General features: G+C 50.4%; 1 protein-coding gene across 1 annotated transcript in view; it reads right to left on the bottom strand.

The window, feature by feature from the left end:
- Positions 1-23,109, bottom strand: part of UBR5 (ubiquitin protein ligase E3 component n-recognin 5) — a 392,825-nt gene that overhangs the window by 49,149 nt on the left and 320,567 nt on the right. The window contains exons 46-53 of the mRNA XM_075353032.1: positions 22,075-22,195; positions 21,645-21,743; positions 21,327-21,570; positions 6,501-6,606; positions 6,265-6,409; positions 5,858-5,988; positions 5,081-5,317; positions 4,912-4,996 (exon numbers count right to left, since the gene is read on the bottom strand). Of these exons, the coding sequence (XP_075209147.1) occupies positions 4,912-4,996; positions 5,081-5,317; positions 5,858-5,988; positions 6,265-6,409; positions 6,501-6,606; positions 21,327-21,570; positions 21,645-21,743; positions 22,075-22,195 (1,168 nt within the window). The remainder of the gene's footprint in view (positions 1-4,911; positions 4,997-5,080; positions 5,318-5,857; positions 5,989-6,264; positions 6,410-6,500; positions 6,607-21,326; positions 21,571-21,644; positions 21,744-22,074; positions 22,196-23,109) is intronic.

The following is a 23,109-nucleotide window of genomic DNA, read 5'->3' as shown; positions in this document are numbered from 1 at the left end:
AAAGGCCCACCAGTGTCCGAGGCTCCGGCTGAGCAAGCGAAACAGGGGTCGAGCATTGCTCACAGTGAGGGTAGGTGGAACCCGCAGGTAACATAGCCCCACAAGAGGTACAGGCCGCAAAAAAACCCTGTGCCTTAGCAGCTTTGCTCCTTGTGGACGACATGCTGTTGTCTCCTAGGAGAGTGATCACTGAAGGTATATGGGAAAGGGGTATACAGCCCACCGAACAGATAGATATAGATATATACGTATCTAATCCAGCACCCTAGGGGGACCAGCACCGGGTGACCGGTGTGGCTTACCGACCGCTAACGAGCGGAGTGTGTCCTCCAGATTCCCTGCCTTGGATCCCCCGGAGCTGCAGAGCTGTTCACTGAGAATCCTCCACCGGCAGAATGCCAAAAAAATGGCTGCCGGAGCTCTCAGGGGAGGAGTGGAGCCGTGGGCGGCGCCAGCAAAGTGCGGGAATCTGGGGTCCCCACAGTGATCAGTGAGGGGGGAGGAAACATGCAGGATGCTCCGGCCCTCACATCCGACGTCAGGTCGGTAATCCCGCCCTTACCCCTGACAGGCAGGCCCGGGGGCGGGATTTTTGCGACTAGGCCGCGATGAAGCCGGGGATTAAATTTGAGACCGCGCCCGACAAGCAGGCACGGTCGGCGCGGAAGTCCACCGGCCTCCTGAATTCAGCAGCCGCCGCGGCTTCCGGGAAGAAGGTGCGCTCCCTGCACAGTCCCCTATGGGGACACAGAGTACCTTTAAGTTGCAGGGCCCGGTCCCTGAGATTGAAGAGGATCCGGTCTGGCAGGTTCCCACAGGGGCTGCGGATGGAGCACGGTCCCAGTAAATGGATGACCGCTTAGGATCCCACTTCTCCCAGAGCCGCTTAAGGGATGGTGAAGGAGACGGCATGTGGCTCCAGCCTCTGTACCCGCAATGGGTACTTCAACCTTAACAACACCGCCGACGTAGTGGGGTGAGAAGGGAACATGCCGGGGGCCCCGTGGGGACCCTCTTTTCTTCCAACCGACATAACTAAGTTGAGAATGCATGAGTGGATGTGTGCCTCCTTCCACACAAAGCATAAAAACTGAGGAGCCAGTGATCCACGGGAGGGTGTATAGGCAGAGGGGAGGGGTTACACTTTTTAAAGTGTAATACTTTGTGTGGCCTCCGGAGGCAGAAGCTATACACCCCAATTGTCTGGGTCTCCCAATGGAGCGACAAAGAAAGTTGGATACAGCGCCAGAAGATGGCGCTTCTATGAAAGCGCCATTTTCTGGGATGGCTGCGGACTGCAATTCGCAGCGGGGGTGCCCAGAAAGCATGGGCACCCTGCACTGTGGATTCCAATCCCCAGCTGCCTAGTTGTACCTGGCTGGACTCAAAAATTGGGCGAAGCCCACGTCATTTTTTTTTTAATTCATGAAATAAAAAAAAAAAAAAAAAAAGTGCTTCCCTATATTTTTGGTTCCCAGCCGGGTACAAATAGGCAGCTGGGGGTTGGGGGCAGCCCGTACCTGCCTGCTGTACCTGGCTAGCATACAAAAATATGGCGAAGCCCACGTCATTTTTTGGAGGGCAAAAAACTCCTGCATACAGTCCTGGATGGAGGATGCTGAGCCTTGTAGTTCTGCAGCTGTCTGCTCTCCTGCATACACTAGTGGAGAATGAAGAACATATTGAAGAAGGAAAGGACATCAGATCTTTTTTTTGTTCACTGATAAAAAAAAAAACGCATAAAGACGCAGTGAGCAAAAACGCAGCAAAAAACGCACCAAATCATTTTTTTGACGAGGGTGCGTTTTTGTGCGGTTTTTGCCGCACAAAAACGCAGCGTCAAAAAAAAAAAAAAAAACAAAAAGAACCAAAACTGAACCTAGCCCACCTTGACATAAAAATGAAATAGATTAGTAATAGAAAGCCGACATTACACCAGCATGAATATAACACTTTAAAAGGGGCTGTCTCAAATACACACAGGCAAAGCTGAAAAGTGCTGGTAAAAACAAGCTACTTTGCAATTTACCACTTATTGAAAAATACTGTCTAAGAATCAAGGGATTAATAATTTTATAGTGTACAGCGCGATGCCTAGGTCACTGGCCACCCAGCAGTCAACGCTTGGCAGTTATCTAGGCAAAAAGCATGTGGCACCAGCAGGCTCTTTCCTTTACAGCCTGATCGTGCTGCTCTGAAACAGTCCAGATCGCTGGGTCCGACTACCATCAACGCCCCTGTACTCCTATACTGCAGAGGAAAAGCTGGATCTGATAGCAGCTTAGGAGAGAGCAGCTCAACCATGCTGCTGGCATGACCTGTCAATCCTCAGGAGCACACTGCCCCTGAAAAAAAAAACAGCAAGCCTGGAGCAGAGCGCTCGTGAAGCATCAGCTACTGTAGAGTATTACTAAGCATCGGAAAAGGGCGACACAAGGGTAAAAAGTATAAAGGGCAAAGTGGCTTCAATCCTGTAGTGCAAATAGTCCACATCCTAATACAGTAGCTGCCATGGGGAGGAGGTTGGACAAGTGATTGCAGCATGTAAAGTCTGTGGATTTTAATGGAGCTGTATAGTGTGAAATATGCAGCAGGTAACATGCAGATTATTAAAGGGAACCTGTCAGGTGCAATATGCACCCAGAACCATGAGCAGTCCTGGGTGCATATTGCTAATCCCTGCCTAAGGCTATGTGCCCACAGGACAACGTACTCGTGGATTTTGCCGCGGAAAACCTGCAGATTTATCTGGATTTTCCAGATAAATCCGCATGTTTAAGCAAGTAGACACTCCCCATGTTACCCTATGGGATTTGGGGAGTGCTGTATCAATGGTGCGGTATGTGCAGCTGCGGATGTCCCACTCCCCCACTATGGAGATAGAGGGCGGGACTTCCGCAGGTTTACTGCAACAAAAATGCTCGGAACCCGCAGCAATGTAAAGCTGTGGATTCCGGCCAGCAGCTGCAGTAAACCTGTGGACAAACCTGCGGCAAAGTCTGCGGGTACATTGTCCCGTGGGCACATAGCTTGTCACTGTATCTAGTAACATACATAGAGATATTCAGAAAAAGTAACTGTAAAGATTATGATATGATAATGAGAGAGGGGACTAGTCGCGAGGGCGATAGTACCTGCGCTCATTCTCATTCCATCCTCTTGGGAGGTTAGTACACACACAGGGGCGTGCTAAGCTATTCAATGCAGCGTCACCAGCGGTGCCATGCGTATCGGTGTCCACTGTCACCGCTGATCAGATTGCCTGGCACTTCCAGTCATGCGCAGAATGAAGATGGGTGTACACGTCCCGACTTCAGAGAGGTCTAGTGTGCAAGACTGGAAGTGCCAGGGACATTTGATCAGTGATGACCATAAACACAAGTATGTGAATCACGGCTAATGACGCTGAATTGACTAGCATAGTTGCACATCCCTGTGGGCGTACTACCATGATAAGAGGGCCAACACCCTTGTGACTAGTCCACGTGCTCATTAGCATATCATAAAGGATATTTAGAAATACTTTTTCTAAAGATCCCTTTATCTATGCTACAGGGACAGTTAGGCAGGGATTAGCAATATGTACACAGAATTGCTCATGGTTCTGGGTACATATTGGACCTGACAGGTTCCCTTTAAGTGGATTTCTGTAGGATGGTCTCTTCTGCGTGCATGTACCAGATCCAAAGCACAGTCAACAGAACAAGGCATTATAATGCTACACAAGACAGTTAATAGATAAAATTGTAACAATTCGAACAGTGACATTTATTATGACATTTCTAGCTTCAACATCTTAATGAAGACAATAGGCTATGTCCACACGTTGCAGATTTGGTTGCAAAATTTGTGCACCATTTTTTTCATCTTTTGTCAAGAAAAACTTGGGCTTTAGGTTTTTTTATGGGTGAAAAACGCAGAAAGAATTTGCATGCTGCAGATCATTTTCTGCACTAAATCTGCAAGGAGAAAATCTTGAACGTGTGCACAACACTTCAGCAGTCTCACTGACTTTGCTGGCATTAGGATTTGCTGGCAGTTTGGTGACAAATCTGCAAGCAGAACCATGAAAAAAAAAAAAAAAGGCGGCAAAAAAGCATTGTGTGAACACAGCCTAAGAAAGTTGTTTACTTTGTTAATATATTTATTTCCCATTTTTCTGATTCAGAGCAAGTGAAGGTAGCAGCACGGTGGCTCAGTGGTTAGCACTGTTGCTTTGCAGCAATGGGGTCGTGGCTTCAAATCCCACCAAGAACAGCTACAAGGAGTTTGTATGTTCTCCCCGTGTTTGCGTGGGTTTCCTCTGACTTCCTCCCACACTCCAAAGACATAGTAATAGCAAATTTAGATTGTGAGCCCCAATGGGGACAGTGATGATGTCTGTAAAGTGCTGGAGAATATGATTAATAAGCAAACTCTTTGTAGGAGACTGTAAATGTGTTTAAAAACAACCCGATTAATATCTCACAGCCAGTTCAACCATAAATTCTGCGTCTGCAGCCACCACTAGAGGCAGTACAGGAGATTACTGGAGAGATTGGAAAAGGGGGGGGGGGGGGAACAACACAAACACACACACAAACACACACACACACACACACACACAAACAAACACACACACACACACACACACACACACACAAACACACAAACAAACACACAAACAAACACACAAACACACAAACAAACACACAAACAAACACACAAACAAACACACAAACAAACACACAAACAAACACACAAACAAACACACAAACACACAAACAAACACACAAACAAACACACAAACAAACACACAAACAACTCCAACCTCTATTTGATCAGTGAGAAAACCAATTGGCAAAATTCTTACTCCGTTTCAAGTAAAACAAGTTAGAACATTTACTTTTCCAGAAAGCAGGGTGCACTTACTTTTCTGCCCAAAAGAACTTTAATAACCTGTCTGCTTAATGTGATTGGACACAATTCATTCTGCAACAGACACAGGCCGAGGATCCTGGAAGGACACACAATGTGATTGTTAACTACCCAAGTTCTAGAGATGTCCGGATACAAGACAACACTGATGAGCGGCCATTACCTGCCGATATTCCGGAAACAGTTAAGCCGTGCTTCTGTGTTTTTGCCAGGCCTGGGGCTGTAGAATCCCCTTTTACCAGGTTGATAAAATAAGGGGGCGTTATCATCTCCGTCATCTGTGTCCGTTAACTCCATGTCAACCACACTGCGGCTGGAACCGTGGCGCTTCCTGTTCTCCTGCACCTTTTCAGTTGAATCTAGCAAGCCGAGGTCCAGAATACTGTCCGCTCCGTTTTCCCTTGAGAAGCAAACATCGGAAAGTTAATCTAATATGTGCGGGTAGGCCTGGGCTATAGGCAGTTTGTCCAGATGTAATAAGATGATCCGTGCATGTAAATAATCAAAGTACAGATGTCGTTGCATAATGATCTGTGTATCTATATGACAATCGCATAGAAGCTTCATAATATGATTCTAAGATGTGTGTTCCGCAAGGTGTTAAAGATGAAGCCAAAATGAACAAAGGTATTCATAACATACTGAGAGAAATCATAATCAGTTGGTTCACACCATGTGGGATGTTGACTCCTTGTTCTTTGCTCCAAGGTCAAATGTTGTATTGTATAATCACAAGATTTTTAATACACGGGTCAGAAGCAAGCTTCTGCTCAAGCAGTAAACATGTCTCATTGTTTGATTCATTTATATCTGTGCAGACCAATATGAAAGCAGTCTCTGTGACCCTTAGAAATCCCATTTGTGATTTCCCCAAAATTCCCAACCTTAAATTAAGTTCCATCTTGTATTTTTAGCATAACAGCAGCCTGGTGTACTGTACCTGCCATGTGCTATAATGAGCTCCATCGCCTCGTCTACCCTGGCTCGCAGAGAGTCCTCGCTGGCCAGCAGCAGTAGTAGCTGTGCAGGAGACAATTCGAGCAGCATACCAGTAATTTTGCTTGCAAAGGCCTAAGGAGAAATTGCAATTATCAGCTCTATACACATTAACCACTTCATCTTGTGACCCTGCGCCGTCATTTTAATACATTGTGCCCCATGGTAGTCCCCATGGCGCTTCAAATCGCGCTGTCAGTGTTTGACATGCGCGGGGATTACCGTGGAATCACCACCAGAGCCCGCGGTAACCAGGGGGACACGACCAATGACGCAATAGTACATCACTGGTTGTGAAGGGGGTTAAACCATCTCGTTTGATTACATAGGGAGAAGCTGAACTGTCCTTACCGGCTGCATAGCTTGTACCCTTGGATACAGCCGCTCACCAAGGGCCTGTCTATGAGCAGGTAATGGGTCGGGGTCATCGCTGGGATTCCCTTCAGAGGCTGGCCTGAACGGCCTGGTATCTATAGAGAGCTGTCTTCTAAAATCCCTACAATAAAAAGTGTGTTACTTGGAAGAAAAGAAAAAGAAAAAAAAAAGCAATACTACTACTGATGGACAGTAATAACAGTAGTTGGTACCTATCTCTATCACGACGAGAACCGGCTCGTATACCGCTGCTCCTCCTCATATCTCTTTCCCTTTCTCGATCTCTCTCCCCTCGATTTCTTAGTCTCTGCATTAAACCTTAAAAACAAAAGCAAAAATGGTACACAGACTGTAAAAAGTTGTCAAACAAATAAAAAAAAAAAATTAAAAATCTAATATATAAATACAAGTAAAGAAGGGAATTTTGTTTACTTACCGTAAATTCCTTTTCTTCTAGCTCCTATTGGGAGACCCAGACAATTGGGTGTATAGCTTCTGCCTCCGGAGGCCACACAAAGTATTACACTTTAAAAAGTGTAACCCCTCCCCTCTGCTATACACCCTCCCGTGCATCACGGGCTCCTCAGTTTTGGTGCAAAAGCAGGAAGGAGGAAACTTATAAATTGGCCAAAGGTAAATTCAATCCGAAGGATGTTCGGAGAACTGAAACCATGGACCAAAAGAACAATTCAACATGAACAACATGTGTACACAAAAGAACAACAGCCCAAAGGGAACAGGGGCGGGTGCTGGGTCTCCCAATAGGAGCTAGAAGAAAAGGAATTTACGGTAAGTAAACAAAATTCCCCCCTTCTTTGTCGCTCCATTGGGAGACCCAGACAATTGGGATGTCCAAAAGCAATCCCTGGGTGGGTAAAAGAATACCTCGATAAAAAGAGCCGAAAAACGGCCCCCTCTTACAGGTGGGCAACTGCCGCCTGAAGGACTCGCCTACCTAGGCTGGCATCTGCCGAATCATCGGCATGCACCTGATAGTGTTTCGTGAGAGTGTGCAGACTCGACCAGGTAGCCGCCTGACACACCTGCCGAGCCGTAGTCTGGTGTCGCAATGCTCAGGACACCGACGGCTCTGGTAGAATGGGCCTTCAGCCCTGCAGGAATCGGAAGCCCAAAAGAACGGTATGCTTCAAGAATCGGTTCCTTGATTCACCGAGCCAAGGTTGACTTGAAAACCTGAAATCCCTTACTCTGGTCCGCGATAAGGACAAGAGCGCATCAGACCGGCGCAGGGGCGCCGTGCGAGAAATGTAGAGCCGGAGTGCTCTCACCAGATCTAATAAATGCAAATCCTTTTCACATTGGTGAACTGGATGCGGACCCAAAGAGGGTAAGACGAAACGGGGATACCTTAGGGAGAAAGGCCGGGACCGGACGTAGAACCACCCTATCCTGGTGAAACACCAGGAAGGTGGCTTTGCATGACAGCTCTGCCAGCTGAGATACTCGTCTGAGTGATGTGACTGCCACTAGGAAGGCCACCCTTTGCGAAAGAAAGTGGGCAAGGCAAACGGCCAGGGAGTAAAACCCTGATCAGAGCCCCAGGATAAGAAGATCCTCAAAGTCCTGTGATAGATCTTGGCGGACGTTGGTTTCCTGGCCTGTCTCATGGTGGCAATGACATCTGGAGATATCCCTGATGACGCTAGGAGCCACCACACAGTGAGGATTAGAGCCGTAGAAGTCCGAAGGAAATATGGCCCTTGAGGCAGCAAGTCAGGTCGGTCAGGGAGTGCCCACGGTTGACCCACCGTGAGGTGCCACAGATCCGGGTACCACGATCACCTCGGCCAGTCTGGAGCAACGAGGATGGCGCGGCGACAGTCTGACCTGATCTTGCGTAACACTCTGGGCAGTAGTGCCAGAGGAGGAAATACATAAGGCAGTCGAAACGGCGACCAGTCGTGAACTAGCGCGTCTGCCGCCAGAGCTCTGAGCTCCTTGGACCGAGCCCTGAATGCTGGGACTTTGTTGTAGTGCTGAGACGCCATTAGATCGACGTCCGGCGTTCCCCAACGGCAACAGATCTCTAGAAACACATGCGGGTGAAGACCATTCCCCTGTGTCCATGCCCTGGCGACTGAGAAAAATCTGCTTCCCAGTTTTCTACGCCCGGGATGTGAACTGCGGAGAAGTTGGAGGCTGTGGCTTCCGCCCACAGCCGCATCTGCCGAACTGCTCGGAATGCTTGACGACTGCGTGTGCCGCCCTGGTGGTTGATGTACGCAACTGCCTTGGCGTTGTCCGACTGAATTCGGATCTGCCTGCCGTCCAGCTACCGCTGGAACACCTTTAGGGCTAAATCCACTGCCCTTATCTCCAGAACATTTAACCGAGGGGAAGACTCTGTCGGAGTCCAGGTTCCCTGAGCCGAGTGGTGGAGGAAGACCGTTCCCCACCCTGACAGACTCGCGTCCGTCGTGACCCCAGCCCCGGCTGGGGGCCGGAAGGATTTTTCCTTCGCCCAGGAAGTGGAAAGAAGACACCACTGAAGAGAGGTTTTGCTGCAAGGGAAAGAGAGACGTTCTTGTCTAGGGACGTCGACCTCCTGTCCCATTTGCGGTGTCCGAAAGAATCGGACGCAGACGAAACTGCGCAAGGGAACTGCCTCCCTTGCTGTCACCATCTTCCTGGGACAGTGCATGAGGCGCCTCAAGGGGTGACTGGGCCCGAAGGAGAGATTGCACCCCTGTCTGTAGTGAACGCTGACTATGCAGCGGAAGCTTCACTATCGCTGAGAGAGTATAAAACTCCATCCCGAGATAAGTCAGTGATTGGGTCGGTGTCAGCTTTGACCCTGGAATTTTGATGATCTACCCGAACCCCTGGAGAGTCTCCAGAGCAATGGTCAGGTTGTGTTGACATGCCACCCAGGAGGGTGTCTTGACTAGAGGATCGTCTAGGTAAGTGATCACCGAGTGGCCCTGTAGGACCGCCACCACTGCTGCCATGACCTTGGTGAAGACCCGTGGGGCTGTCGCCAGGCCGAATGGCAGTGCCACGAACTGAAGGTGTTCATCCCTGATGGCGAAACGCAGAAAGCGTTGAAGCTCGGGTGCGATCGGCACATCCTTGATGTCAATTGATGGTAGGAAGTCTCCTTGTGACATTGAGGCTTCAGAGTGCTCACCGCCTGAAAAAGTGCATCGGCTCACTCGGGGGGCGGAGATGTTCTGAAGAAACGAGTCGGAGGACGAGAGCCGAGCTGTATCCTGTAACCTTGAGACAGAATGTCTCTCACCCATCGGTCTTGGACTGCGGCAAGGACGAGACTGTCTAGTAACTTCATCCAATTGCTCGCCAAACAAACGGTCGCCATAAAATGGCAAACCGGTTAAGAACTTCTTGGAAGCAGAGCCTGCCTTCCATTCACGTAGCCACATGGCCCTGCAGACTGCCACTGAATTGGTGGATGCTACCGCTGTACGGCTCGCAGAGTCCAGGAACGGCGTTCATGGCGTAGAACGAAAAAACCTACGCCTGAGAAGTGAAGGACACAACCTGCGTGGCAGAGTTATGTGCAACCGCAATAATCTCAGCCGGAGAAGCTGAGATAGCTTGGAGTGCCCTCACGGCTGCGAAGGCTGGAGCAAAAGATGCGACTATGGCTTCATAGATGGATTTCATCATAAGCTTTATTTGCCTGTCAGTGGCATTCGTGAGAGATGGACATCTGCCCCTAATACTACGAATCTAGCAGCCAGCCTAGAGACTGGAGGATCCACCCTGTGACACTGAGCCCAACCGTTAAGCACGTCAGGGGGGAAAAGGGTAACGCGTGTCAATAAGGCGCTTAGTAAGCGCTTGTCCGTCAAGTTCTGTGCTACTGGACGGCCCCTCTGGAGTTAGAGTGATCGAAACACGCACTCCTGATGAAGTCGGGGAAGGTTCCCAGCGGGCCCGCTTAGCCTATCATAGGCCGCGGTCCGTGACGGAGTTCTCACCGTGGGATCTGGGTGTTACCCCAGGATGTTGTACCGACTCAGAGGGACCCGGGAGCGATGAACTCACAGCTCCCTGGCCCTGTGGTATCGGTCTGGACTGCAAGGCTTCCAGTATCTTAGCAGACCCCCTGTCCATAGACTGAGTCCTGTGATGTGAAAGCTATTCAGAGATTTGCTGATTTCATCATGGAAACTGTCGCTGTCATCTGTGCAGTGCCCGTAATATAGCCGCACAAGAGGTACCGGTTGTAAAATAAGCCAGTGCCTTGGCACCCTTACTCTTTAAGAGCAGACAACAGCATGTTGTCCGCAGAGTAATCAGTGAGGGTATACAGCCAAAAACAAATAATGCTGCCGAACAGTGAAATCATATACCATATAAATAAACACACACATTATATATATATATATATATATATATATATATATATATATATATATATATATATATACATACATACACACACACACACCGCGGTACCAAGTGGGGGACAGCACCTGAAAAACTGGTGCCCCCCAGTGCTCAGTGAGGGGGAAGGAGGATACCAACGTATGCTCCAGCCCTCCCTGCCGACGTCCAGTCGGCCGTCCCGTCGTTACCCCTGACTGGCAGGCCCGAGAACGGGAGTATATGGCACTAGGCCGTAAGAGCCAGGGACTAAATTTAAAAACGCGGCCGGCAGACATGGCGCGGTCGGCGCGGTAGTCCCAGTCTCACAAACCAGTCAGCAACCGCTGCGGCGTTTGTAACACAGATGCTGCATGCACCGTCCCTCAGGGGACACAGAGTACGTTATGATGCATGGCTCTGTCCCTGTAGTCACAAAAGTGCGGGAATCTGGTGGCCTATAGTGATCAGTGAGGGGGGGCGGAGGACAGCGAGGTGTGCTCCAGCCCTCACTGTCGGCATCATACCGACCGTCCCGCCCTTCTCCCTGACTGGCAGGCTCAGGGGCGGGAGTTTAACACACTAGGCCGCAAAAGCCGGGGACTAAAGTAAAAACCGCAGCCGGCAAACAGGCACGGTCGGCGCGGTAGTCCCGGACAAAAAATCCACACCGCAGTTGCAGCTGCGTCTGAGGCCAAGGTGCTTCATGCACCGTCCCAACGGGGACACAGAGTACCTGTAGATGCAGGGCCATGTCCCTGACGATACTCCGTCTCCTGTCCGGCAGATTCCCCCAGGGGCTGCGGATGTGGCTTGTGGCCACCAAATTCTCTGCCCCGGGTCTCCCTCAGCTGCAGCCAGAAGTTGCTGAAAACATGGCTGACGGCGTTCTCTGAGGAGGAGGGAGGCGTGGGCGTAGTCACAAAAAGTGCGGGAATCTGGTGCCCCAGCGTGGGTAGTGAGGGGGGCGGAGGACAGCTCAGTGTACTCCAGCCCTCACTGTCGGCGTCATACCGACCGTCCCGCCCTTTTCCCTGACTGGCAGGCCTGGGGGCGGGAGAATCCCATACTAGGCCGCAAAAGCCGGGGACTAAAGTTAAAATCGCGGCCGGCCGGCAGTGCACGGTCGGCGCGGTAGTCCCGGACCCATACGCACGCCGCAGTCGCTGCAGCGTCAGGGCCCAAGGTACTTTATGCGCCGTCCCAACGGGGACACAGAGCACCTTGCCCTAGAAAGTGCGGGAATCTTCCAGTGCAGCGTTCCTCCCTTCCCCTGACTGGCAGGCCCGGGGGTGGGAATATGCGGTACTAGGCCGCAGAAGCCGGGGACTAGAGTTATAAGCGCGGCCGGCAAACAAGCGCGGTCAGCGCGGTAGTCCCGGCGCACTAACACGCCCAGCAGTGCTGCAGCGTGTTATGACACAAGCGCTCCATGCGCCGTCCCCAAGGGGACACAGAGTACCTCACAGTAGCAGGGCCATGTCCCTGATGATACCCAGCTCCTGTCCAGCAGATTCCCCAGGGGCTGCGGAGGGAGCACGGTCCCAGTGTCTGGAGACCGATTATGGATCCCACTTCACCCAGAGCCCTGCAGGGATGGGGAAGGAAAACAGCATGTTGGCTCCTGCCTATGTACCCGCAATGGGTACCTCAACCTTAACAGCACCGCCGACCAGAGTGGGGTGAGAAGGGAGCATGCCGGGGGCCCTATATGGGCCCACTTTTCTTCCATCCGATATAGTCAGCAGCTGCTGCTGACTAAATTGTGGAGCTATGCGTGCATGTGTGCCTCCTTCGCACAAAGCATAAAAACTGAGGAGCCCGTGATGCACGGGAGGGTGTATAGCAGAGGGGAGGGGTTACACTTTTTAAAGTGTAATACTTTGTGTGGCCTCCGGAGGCAGAAGCTATACACCCAATTGTCTGGGTCTCCCAATGGAGCGACAAAGAAATATATCTTTGTACCGTGTTAGCCAGTAGAGATAAAAAAATTGTTTAAAAGAACTGAGAGTCCTCAGTGGTTGATACCTTTTAATGGCTAACTGAAAAGATGGTAATAATAGCAAGCTTTCGAGACTACTCAGGTCTCATCAGGCAAGGTAACCTGATGGTAACATTGATACCATGCCTGATGAAGAGACCTGAGTAGTCTTGAAAGCTTGCAATTATTACCATCTTTTCAGTTAGCCAGTAAAAGGTATTAACCACTGAGGACTCTCCGTTCTTTTAAACAATTTTTTTAATATATAAATACAAATTTTCTTGTCCCGTTCACCGGTGAACACTTAACTTAAAAAGGAAGACACCAAAAGTTTTTTTTCTTTGTCGCTCCATTGGGAGACCCAGACAATTGGGTGTATAGCTTCTGCCTCCGGAGGCCACACAAAGTATTACACTTTAAAAAGTGTAACCCCTCCCCTCTGCCTATACACCCTCCCGTGGACCACGGGCTCCTCAGTTTTATGCTTTGTGTGGAAGGAGGCACACATCCACTCATGCATTCTCATACTTAGTTATGTCGGTTGGAAGAAAAGAGGGCCCCCACGGGGCCCCCGGCATGTTCCCTTCTCACCCCACTATGTCGGCGGTGTTGTTAAGGTTGAGGTACCCATTGCGGGTACGGAGGCTGGAGCCACATGCCGTCTCCTTCACCATCCCTTATGCGGCTCTGGGAGAAGTGGGATCCAGAGCGGTCATCCATTTGCTGGGACCGTGCTCCATCCGCAGCCCCTGGTGGAACCTGCCGGACCGGAGCCTCTTCAACCTCAGGGACCGGGACCTGCAACTTAAAGGTACTCTGTGTCCCCATAGGGGACTGTGCAGGGAGCGCACCTTCTTCCCGGAAGCCGCGGTAGTTGTGAAATTGAGGAGGCCGGTGGACTTCTGCGCCGACCGTGCCTGCTTGTCGGGCGCGGCCTCAAATTTAGTCCCCGGCTTCACCGCGGCCTAGTCGCGAAAATTCCGCCCCCGGGCCTGCCTGTCAGGGGTAAAGGCGGGATTACCGACATGACGTCGGATGTGAGGGCTGGAGCATCCTGCATGTCTTCCTCCCCCCTGACCACTGTGGGGACCCCAGATTCCCGCTCTTTGCTGGCGCCGCCCTCGGCCCCACTCTTCCCCTGAGAGCTCCGGCGGCCATTTTCTGGCATTCTGCCGGTGGATGCTTCTCAGTGAAGCAGCTCTGCAGCTCCGGGGGATCCACGACAGGGAATCTGGAGGACACACTCCGCTCGTTAGCGGTCGGTAAGCCACACCGGTCACTCGGTGCTGGTCCCCCTAGGGTGCCGGAATAGATACATACATACATACACATATACATACATACATATATATATAATAGATATATATATCTGTTCGGTCAGGCTGTATACCCTTTTCCCATATACCCTCAGTGGTCACTCTCCTAGGAGACAACAGCATGTCGTCCACAAGGAACAAGCTACTAAGGCACAGGGTTTTTTCGCGGCCTGTACCTCTTGTGGGGCTATGTTACCTGCGGGTTCCACCTACCCTCACTGTGAGCAATGCTCGACTCCTGCCTCGCTTGCTCAGCCGGAGCCTCGGGCACTGGTGGGTCCCTCGGCTCATGTAGATCCCCCTGCTCCCCCTGAGCAGGCTGCAGGGACAGAGTCACCGGTGTTGGCCTCTTTTGCTGAGAAACTCTCTCAGTCACTTTCCCAATCCATTGCACTGTCTATGGACAAATGGTCTTCTAAACTCCTTGAGGCATTGCAGTCCAGACCAGACCTTCCACAGGCCCCGGCCCCTGTTAGCTTGTCTCCTCCAGGCCCTTCTTGGTCCGCGCCGCTGCGCGCTCCCAGGTTGGCCCCTAGGTCTCAGGCGGAGGACTCCTGCCCGGACCGCAGTCCCAGACCGGCTAAGCGGTCTCGCTGGGACTCTTCCCCGACTTCCTCACGCTGCTCGGGATCCCAGCTTGAGGACTCTCAGGAAGACTAGGCGGACGTGGGAGCTCAGGGCTCTGACCCTGACTTCGCCCTTAACCTTGATACACCTGAGGGGGACGCCTTAGTAAATGATCTTATCTCGTCCATCAACCAGGTGTTGGATCTCTCACCTCCGCCTCCTCCTGTAGAGGAGTCGGCGTCTCAGCAGGAGAAACACCAGTTTCGGTTCCCCAAACGTACGCGCAATACATTTTTTGATCACTCTAACTTCAGGGATGCTGTCCAGAAGCCCAGAGGGGTCCCGGACAAGCGCTTTGCTAAACGTCACACTGATACGCGTTACCCCTTTCCATCTGAAGTCGTTAAGGGTTGGGCTCACTCTCCCAAGGTGGATCCTCCAGTCTCCAGATTGGCTGCTAGGTCCGTTGTGTCTGTTGCCGATGGCTCATCCCTGAAGGATGCCACTGACAGACAGATAGAGCTCTTGGTGAAGTCCATCTATGAGGCCACGGGCGCGTCTTTCGCCCCAACCTTTGCAGCCGTGTGGGCTCTCCAAGCAATCTCGGCTTGTCTGACTGAGATTAATGCTGTCACACGGAATTCTGCTCCGCATGTTTCGTCTTTGACCTCTCAGGCATCAGCCTTTTCGTCCTACGCCATGAACGCCGTCCTGGACTCCACTAGCCGTACGCCTGTAGCATCTGCTAACTCCGTGGCAGTCCGCAGGGCCATGTGGCTGCGCGAATGGAAAGCAGACTCGGCTTCCAAGAGGTTCTTAACTGGTTTGCCTTTTTCTGGCGACCGTTTGTTTGGCGAACGATTGGATGAGATTATTAAGGAATCCAAGGGAAAGGACTCCTCCTTACCCCAGTCCAAACCTAAGAGACCTCAGCAGAGAAAAATCCAATCGAGGTTTCGGTCCTTTCGTCCATCCGCCAAGCCCCAATCCTCTTCGTCCAACAGGCCGGAGAAAGGCCAGAGGAACTCCTATGCGTGGCGGTCCAAGTCACGCCCCCAAAAGGCCGCAGGAGGCACTGCCTCCAAGACTGCCTCCTCATGACTCTCGGCCTCCCCTAGCCGCATCCTCGGTCGGTGGCAGGCTCTCCCGCTTTGGCGACGCCTGGTGGCCACATGTTCAAGACCGATGGGTGAGACATTCTGTCTCATGGTTACAGGATAGAGTTCAGCTCTCGTCCTGCGGTTCGTTTCTTCAGAACCTCTCCGCCCCCCGCTCAGGCCGACGCACTTTTTCAGGCAGTGGACGCTCTAAAGATGGAAGGAGTTGTGATTCCCGTTCCCCTTCAGGAACGTGGTCGCGGATTTTACCCCAACTTGTTCGTGGTGCCAAAAAAGGACGGGTCATTCCGTCCCGTTCTGGACCTCAAGCTACTCAACAGACATGTGAGAACCAGACGGTTTCGGATGGAATCTCTCCGCTCGGTCATCGCCTCGATGTCACAAGGAGACTTCCTAGCATCGATCGATATCAAGGATGCTTATCTCCATGTACCGATCGCACCCGAACATCAACGTTTCCTGCGTTTCGCCATCGGGGACGAACACCTTCAGTTCGTGGCATTGCCTTTCGGCCTGGCGACAGCCCCACGGGTTTTCACCAAAGTCATGGCTTCCGTCGTGGCGGTCCTGCACTCTCAGGGCCACTCGGTGATCCCCTACTTGGACGATCTCCTAGTCAGGGCCCCTTCTCGGGTGGCGTGTAAACAAAGCCTTACCGTCGCTCTGGCGACTCTCCAGCAGTTCGGGTGGATCATCAACTTCCCGAAATCCAAGTTGACACCGACCCAATCACTGACTTACCTCGGGATGGAGTTTCATACCCAGCAAGCGTTAGTCAAGCTACCGCGGTACAAACAGCTTTCTCTGCAGGCAGGGGTGCAATCACTTCTTCGGAGTCAGTCACACCCCTTAAGGCGCCTCATGCACTTCCTGGGGAAGATGGTTGCAGCTATGGAGGCAGTGCCGTTCGCGCAATTCCATCTACAGCCACTCCAATGGGACATTCTCCGCAAATGGGACAAGAGTGCGGCTTCCCTCGACAAGAACGTCTCTCTTTCCCTTGCAACCAAAACATCACTTCAGTGGTGGCTCCTACCCACATCTGTCGCGGGGAAAATCCTTCCTACCCCCAACCTGGGCTGTGGTCACCACGGACGCGAGCCTGTCAGGTTGGGGAGCGGTTTTTCTCCACCACAGGGCTCAGGGAACCTGGACTCCGGTAGAGTCTTCCCTTCAGATCATTGTTCTGGAGATAAGGGCAGTGTATCTAGCCCTATTGGCTTTCCATCGGTGGCTGGAGGGCAGGCAGATCCGTATCCAGTCGGACAACGCCACTGCCGTCGCATACATCAACCACCAAGGCGGCACTCGCAGTCGTCAAGCCTTCCAGGAAGTCCGGCGGATTCTGCAGTGGGTGGAAGCCACAGCCTCCACCATCTCCGCAGTTCATATCCCGGGCGTAGAAAACTGGGAAGCAGATTTTCTCAGTCGTCAGGGCATGGACGCAGGGGAATGGTCTCTTCACCCAGACGCGTTTCGAGAGATCTGTCGCCGCTGGGGAACGCCGGACGTCGATCTCATGGCGTCACGGCACAACAAGGTCCCGGCCTTCATGGCACGGTCTCAGGATCACAGAGCTCTGGCGGCGAACGCGTTAGTCCAGGATTGGTCGCAGTTTCGACTGCCTTATGTGTTTACCCCTCTGGCGATGCTGCCCAGAGTACTACGCAAGATCAGGTCCGACTGCCGTCGCGCCATTCTCGTCGCTCCAGACTGGCCGAGGCGGTCGTGGTATCCGGATCTGTGGCATCTCACGGTGGGTCAACCGTGGGCACTTCCAGACCGCCCAGACTTGCTGTCACAAGGCCCGTTTTTCCATCTGAATTCTGTGGCCCTCAACCTGACTGTGTGGCCATTTAGTCCTGGCTCCTAGCGTCTTCAGGGTTATCTCAGGATGTCATTGCCACCATCAGACAAGCCAGGAAGCCAACGTCCACCAAGATCTATTACAGGTCTTGGCAAATCTTCCTATCATGGTGCGCTGTTAACGGTTTTCCTCCATGGCCGTTTGCCTTACCCACTTTTCTTTCATTCCTTCAATCTGGAATGGACAAGGGTTTGTCCCTCGGCTCTCTCAAGGGCCAAGTATCTGCGCTCTCCGTGTTTTTTCAAAAACGTCTAGCCAGGCTTCCGCAGGTCCGCACTTTCCTGCAGGGGGTTTGCCACATGGTCCCACCTTACAAATGTCCGCTGGAACCCTGGGATCTTAACAGGGTTCTGTCGGCTCTTCAAAAACCACCTTTCGAGCCGCTGAGGGATGTCTCTCTCTCAGGTCTTTCGCAGAAGGTGGCCTTCCTAGTGGCAGTCACATCACTTCGGAGAGTGTCTGAGCTCGCAGCGCTGTCATGCAAAGCCCCCTTCCTGGTTTTTCACCAGGATAAGGTGGTTCTGCGTCCTGTCCCGGAATTTCTCCCTAAGGTGGTATCCCCTTTTTATCTCAATCAGGATATCTCCTTGCCTTCCTTTTGCCCTAATCCAATTCACCAGTGTGAAAAGGATTTGCACTCTTTGGATCTAACAGAGAGTAATGAAGTAGGGCTTTCAAGGCCGCGCCAGTGACCACTCTGACCAATAGTGGATTAATGTTCCTTTATTTCATCTTCAGGTCGACGCGTTTCTGGAGTCTCTGCTCCCTTCCTCAGGACACACAGGAAAAAAGTACATCAAATCAGATTTGATGTACTTTTTTCCTGTGTGTCCTGAGGAAGGGAGCAGAGACTCCAGAAACGCGTCGACCTGAAGATGAAATAAAGGAACATTAATCCACTATTGGTCAGAGTGGTCACTGGCGCGGCCTTGAAAGCCCTACTTCATTACTCTCTGTTATCAGCCATCCTGGGTGCTGCTGCCTTTGGCCTGGAATCTATGCCTGCATAGTAGTTGTGACTTTCACAACTCCCTTTGGTGAGTGCAATTTATTCTTATCACCCTAATACCACTCTGGTAAGACCCTATTGCGCTTCTTTTTTCCACAGTACTTACACCACTCTTTGGATCTAGTGAGAGCACTCCGGTTCTACGTGTCTCGCACGGCGCCCCTGCGCCGTTCAGATGCGCTCTTTGTCCTTGTCGCTGGCCAGCGTAAGGGCTCTCAGGCCTCCAAGTCAACCTTGGCTCGGTGGATCAAGGAACCGATTCTCGAGGCCTACCGTTCTTCCGGGCTTCCGCTCCCTTCAGGGCTGAAAGCCCATTCTACCAGAGCCGTGGGTGCGTCCAGGGCATTGCGGCACCGGGCTACGGCTCAGCAGGTGTGTCAGGCAGCTACGTGGTCTAGTCTGCACACTTTCACGAAACACTATCAAGTGCATACCTACGCTTCGGCAGACGCCAGTCTAGGTAGGAGAGTCCTTCAGGCGGCGGTTGCCCACCTGTAAGAGGGGGCCGTTTTCGGCTCTTTTTATCGAGGTATTCTTTTACCCACCCAGGGACTGCTCTTGGACGTCCCAATTGTCTGGGTCTCCCAATGGAGCGACAAAGAAAAAGGGAATTTTGTTTACCGTAAATTCCTTTTCTTCTAGCTCCTATTGGGAGACCCAGCACCCGCCCCTGTGCCCTTCGGGCTAGTTGTTCTTTTGTGTACACATGTTGTTCATGTTGAATTGTTCTTTTGGTTCATGGTCTTCAGTTCTCCGAACATCCTTCGGATTGAATTTACCCTAGACCAATTTATAAGTTTTCTCCTTCCTGCTTTTGCACCAAAACTGAGGAGCCCGTGGTCCACGGGAGGGTGTATAGGCAGAGGGGAGGGGTTACACTTTTTAAAGTGTAATACTTTGTGTGGCCTCCGGAGGCAGAAGCTATACACCCAATTGTCTGGGTCTCCCAATAGGAGCTAGAAGAAAAGGAATTTACGGTAAACAAAATTCCCTTTTTTTTGTTTCTCTAAATACTGAAAAACTATAAATTATTAATATTTTAATGTCTTTAAATTTAGTTTTTCATGTTTTGCTCCATTAAAAACAAATGATATTTAAAAGACATTTGATATGTTCCACTTTTTAACACTAGGGGTAGCAGCTGCTGAAAACCAAAGTGTAATAGCCTGGCTTACAACTGCAGTAAAAGTGGGTGTAATCTGCTCTCATGTGTGATGTCACAGCTCCCCCTCCCCTACTAGGCGTTTCCAAAAGGATAAGGGAGGATGAAATTTAGGATCACAGTGCGGAGCCATTTTGTTGTACACTGCAAAACGATACTAAAACCGTGTAAAGTGTCAAAGACAGCTGGCACAGTGCCCCACAATATAGTCCCCATAGTGCTGTAGCACTGCTATATCAGTGTGCAGTTATATAGCAGAGCTGTGTCACTGTGTTCAGAGCACAGCAGCGTGATGATTTCTCTACTTTGCTTTGAACACAGCGGAAAGCTGTGATCTGCAGCCTGGCATTGTAGTATAGATGTCAGGCTGTGATAACAGCTCCCTGTCACCAGTACTCCCTGCTGCTTGCACTGAGTACAGAGCAGTGACAGGAGGAGCTGTCAGGACACCAGGTACTGTACTAATGCCAGCAGCGATCACCGCCCCACCGCATATACTCGCCTCAGACCTCCCACCAGCTACTCCTGGCAGCCTAGGGTCTCATCAGCTGCTCCTGTCACCGCTCAGCTCGCACTGAGCACAAAGCGGTGACGGGGGGGGGGGGGGAAGTGGAGCACACCGCATACATTGTGGGCTTCACACAGATAGCGGCGGTCTCCTTCCCTGACCTATGATCTGAACAGCCCAGGGGGCATGTCCAGCTCACAGGGGGGGCAGCTACAGTGCAGGAGCTAGGGGATAATAGTCTGTCCGACCATATACACAGGCGCTGCCGTATTAGAGGTGCATAACTGTCATTACGCACAGCAAATCCAAGATGGCAGCCCCCAGTATTTGAGTAAAAAGAACTAAAAACAACTAAACAATTTAATTTTGTATTAAAATAATTGATTCCATAATTAGTAATTAATACAAAATTACAATCGCGGCACCTTCCCTTTACAGTGGACCTGTTGAAAGTGAGACCACCATAAAAAGTGACAGCGGTTTAAAGTCAATAAGTTATCTCTATTACAACAGGTCATTGGAAAAATCAGATGATTTCGCCCAGTATTATAGGGACACAGGTTTTACTTTCACTTTACAAAAGGTGAGCAAATGTGATGAAACAACAACTGTAACGGGGGGAGGGATTAGTCTCTGCAGCATTGTGCTCAGATGCGTCAGGATTTGGCCTGAAGAATATAATGGGATAAACTGATCCATTTTCCTTGGGTTCCTCAAAAGAGAATCACAAATGGAATGATAAAATAAGAGTATGGCTTCTAAAGGGTTAACCTCGAGGAAGAGCTGCATGTAAACGGTTAATCTAGTTGCTTGTAAAGTGTTGACCGGTGTTCATCAGTGCAGTCACAACATATTGATGGTTGTGTCAGGATTTACCTTCATTGCAGCAGCTGTTAGTAACTTTTCCACCCCCTGAAACAGAAGTCACAGGAACCCATCTTACTAGGCTTTTTATTGATTTCACCACATACGGTATGAAGATATGTTCTAAGGCTGCAAACAGTCTTCCCCCAACAATGGCACCAACAACTGCAATCTCTGACCGATCATTGGATCGATATGCACAATTATGCAATCTGACCAAGTGGCACCTTTATAGAACCCATAGGATACGGACTGGTGGAGCATACCATTTATTGGTTACAATCAAATATCCTTACTTGTATGCGTTCCTTTACTGGCGTTCTGGATACAATCCAGACTGGGCAGCTTTTCATTAGACAGAAACGCTTGTGCGATAGCGGTATAGAAACTTCGGGCTACTCCGCTGCCTTCTCCGGGCTCATCCTTGAAGGTGACCTTGACTCTGTGGACAGCCATCGGCGTCGTGGCACATCTTCTGCCAAAATGATTGTTTAACTGCCTCATGGTTTGCTGAATAAGGAGATCTCGATCTCTGTCAACCTACAGCCCACAAAACAATCATCAATTTATCATACATAAAAGCTCATACAGCTCTACACACCAATCATTCATACCTCCAATGTTAGGTCCCTGGATTGCTGATTTCTAAGCTTCTCCATTTCTCTTCTGAACTTGGATTCTTTTACTTCAAATCCTCCTAATTCAGTCAGAATCTGGAAAAACACAAAATACAAAAAAGGTAAAAATGTCCAAAAATGTCTAACATCTCACCAACTGGATGGGGGGGGGGGGGGGGGGGGTCTTTTACATACAGTAAAAAAGAAAAAAAAAAAAAAAATGGGCAAGGAAGGCCTCATTTGAGAATGCATACAGACGTTCTCCAACAAGTCAGTGATTGTCTTATTGTCTGACCTGCTTTTTAGTTGTGCCTATGACGTACAACTACAGAAACTGAACTGGAGCATATGACATTTTATCGGAGGTGGTGAGGAGAGGAGGTGGGGGGTGGAAACGGGACAGTGTATTTTGGAACTTTTTACTTACAGAACCAGGCTCTGCTCCAACATCTTCCATAAAGACTCGGCCAAACAGTTCAAGAGATAATCTCCATCTCCCCAACAGCATGTCATGAGATATCACCATGCCCATAAAACTGCACTGCGGCCTAAAAAGTGGGGGAGGGAGAAAAAAAAAAAAACAAAAAAAAAAAAAACAAAAAAAAAAAAAACAAAACAAAACAAACTGGTTACTAGTGGAAAGGCGAGGGGGAAAAAAAGCTGGTCGAGAGGAAAGGCGAGGGAAAAGGCAGGTCGAGAGAAAAGCCAAGGGGAAAAAGGCAGGTCGAGAGGAAAGCCAAGGGAAAAAAGGCAGGTCGAGAGGAAAGCCAAGGGAAAAAAGGCAGGTCGAGAGGAAAGCCAAGGGAAAAGAAGGGAATTTTGTTTACTTACCGTAAATTCCTTTTCTTCTAGCTCCTATTGGGAGACCCAGACAATTGGGTGTATAGCTTCTGCCTCCGGAGGCCACACAAAGTATTACACTTTAAAAAGTGTAACCCCTCCCCTCTGCTATACACCCTCCCGTGCATCACGGGCTCATCAGTTTTGGTGCCAAAGCAGGAAGGAGGAAACTTATAAATTGGTCTAAGGTAAATTCAATCCGAAGGATGTTCGGAGAACTGAAACCATGAACCAAAGAACAATTCAACATGAACAACATGTGTACACAAAAGAACAACAGCCCGAAGGGAATAGGGGCGGGTGCTGGGTCTCCCAATAGGAGCTAGAAGAAAAGGAATTTACGGTAAGTAAACAAAGAAGGGAATTTTGTTTACTTACCATAAATTCCTTTTCTTCTAGCTCCAATTGGGAGACCCAGACAATTGGGTGTATAGCTCATGCCTCCGGAGGCCACACAAAGTATTACACTAAAAGTGTAAAGCCCCTCCCCTTCTGCCTATACACCCCCCGTGCATCACGGGTTCCTCAGTTTTAGTGCAAAAGCAAGAAGGAGGAAAGCAAATAAATTGGTTTAAAGTAACTTCAATCCGAAGAATCTCGGAGAACTGAAACCATTCAACAT

Source organism: Anomaloglossus baeobatrachus, chromosome 6, assembly GCF_048569485.1.
Source record: "Anomaloglossus baeobatrachus isolate aAnoBae1 chromosome 6, aAnoBae1.hap1, whole genome shotgun sequence".
NCBI lineage: Eukaryota > Metazoa > Chordata > Amphibia > Anura > Aromobatidae > Anomaloglossus > Anomaloglossus baeobatrachus.
This window is presented reverse-complemented; position numbering and strand designations above follow the sequence as displayed.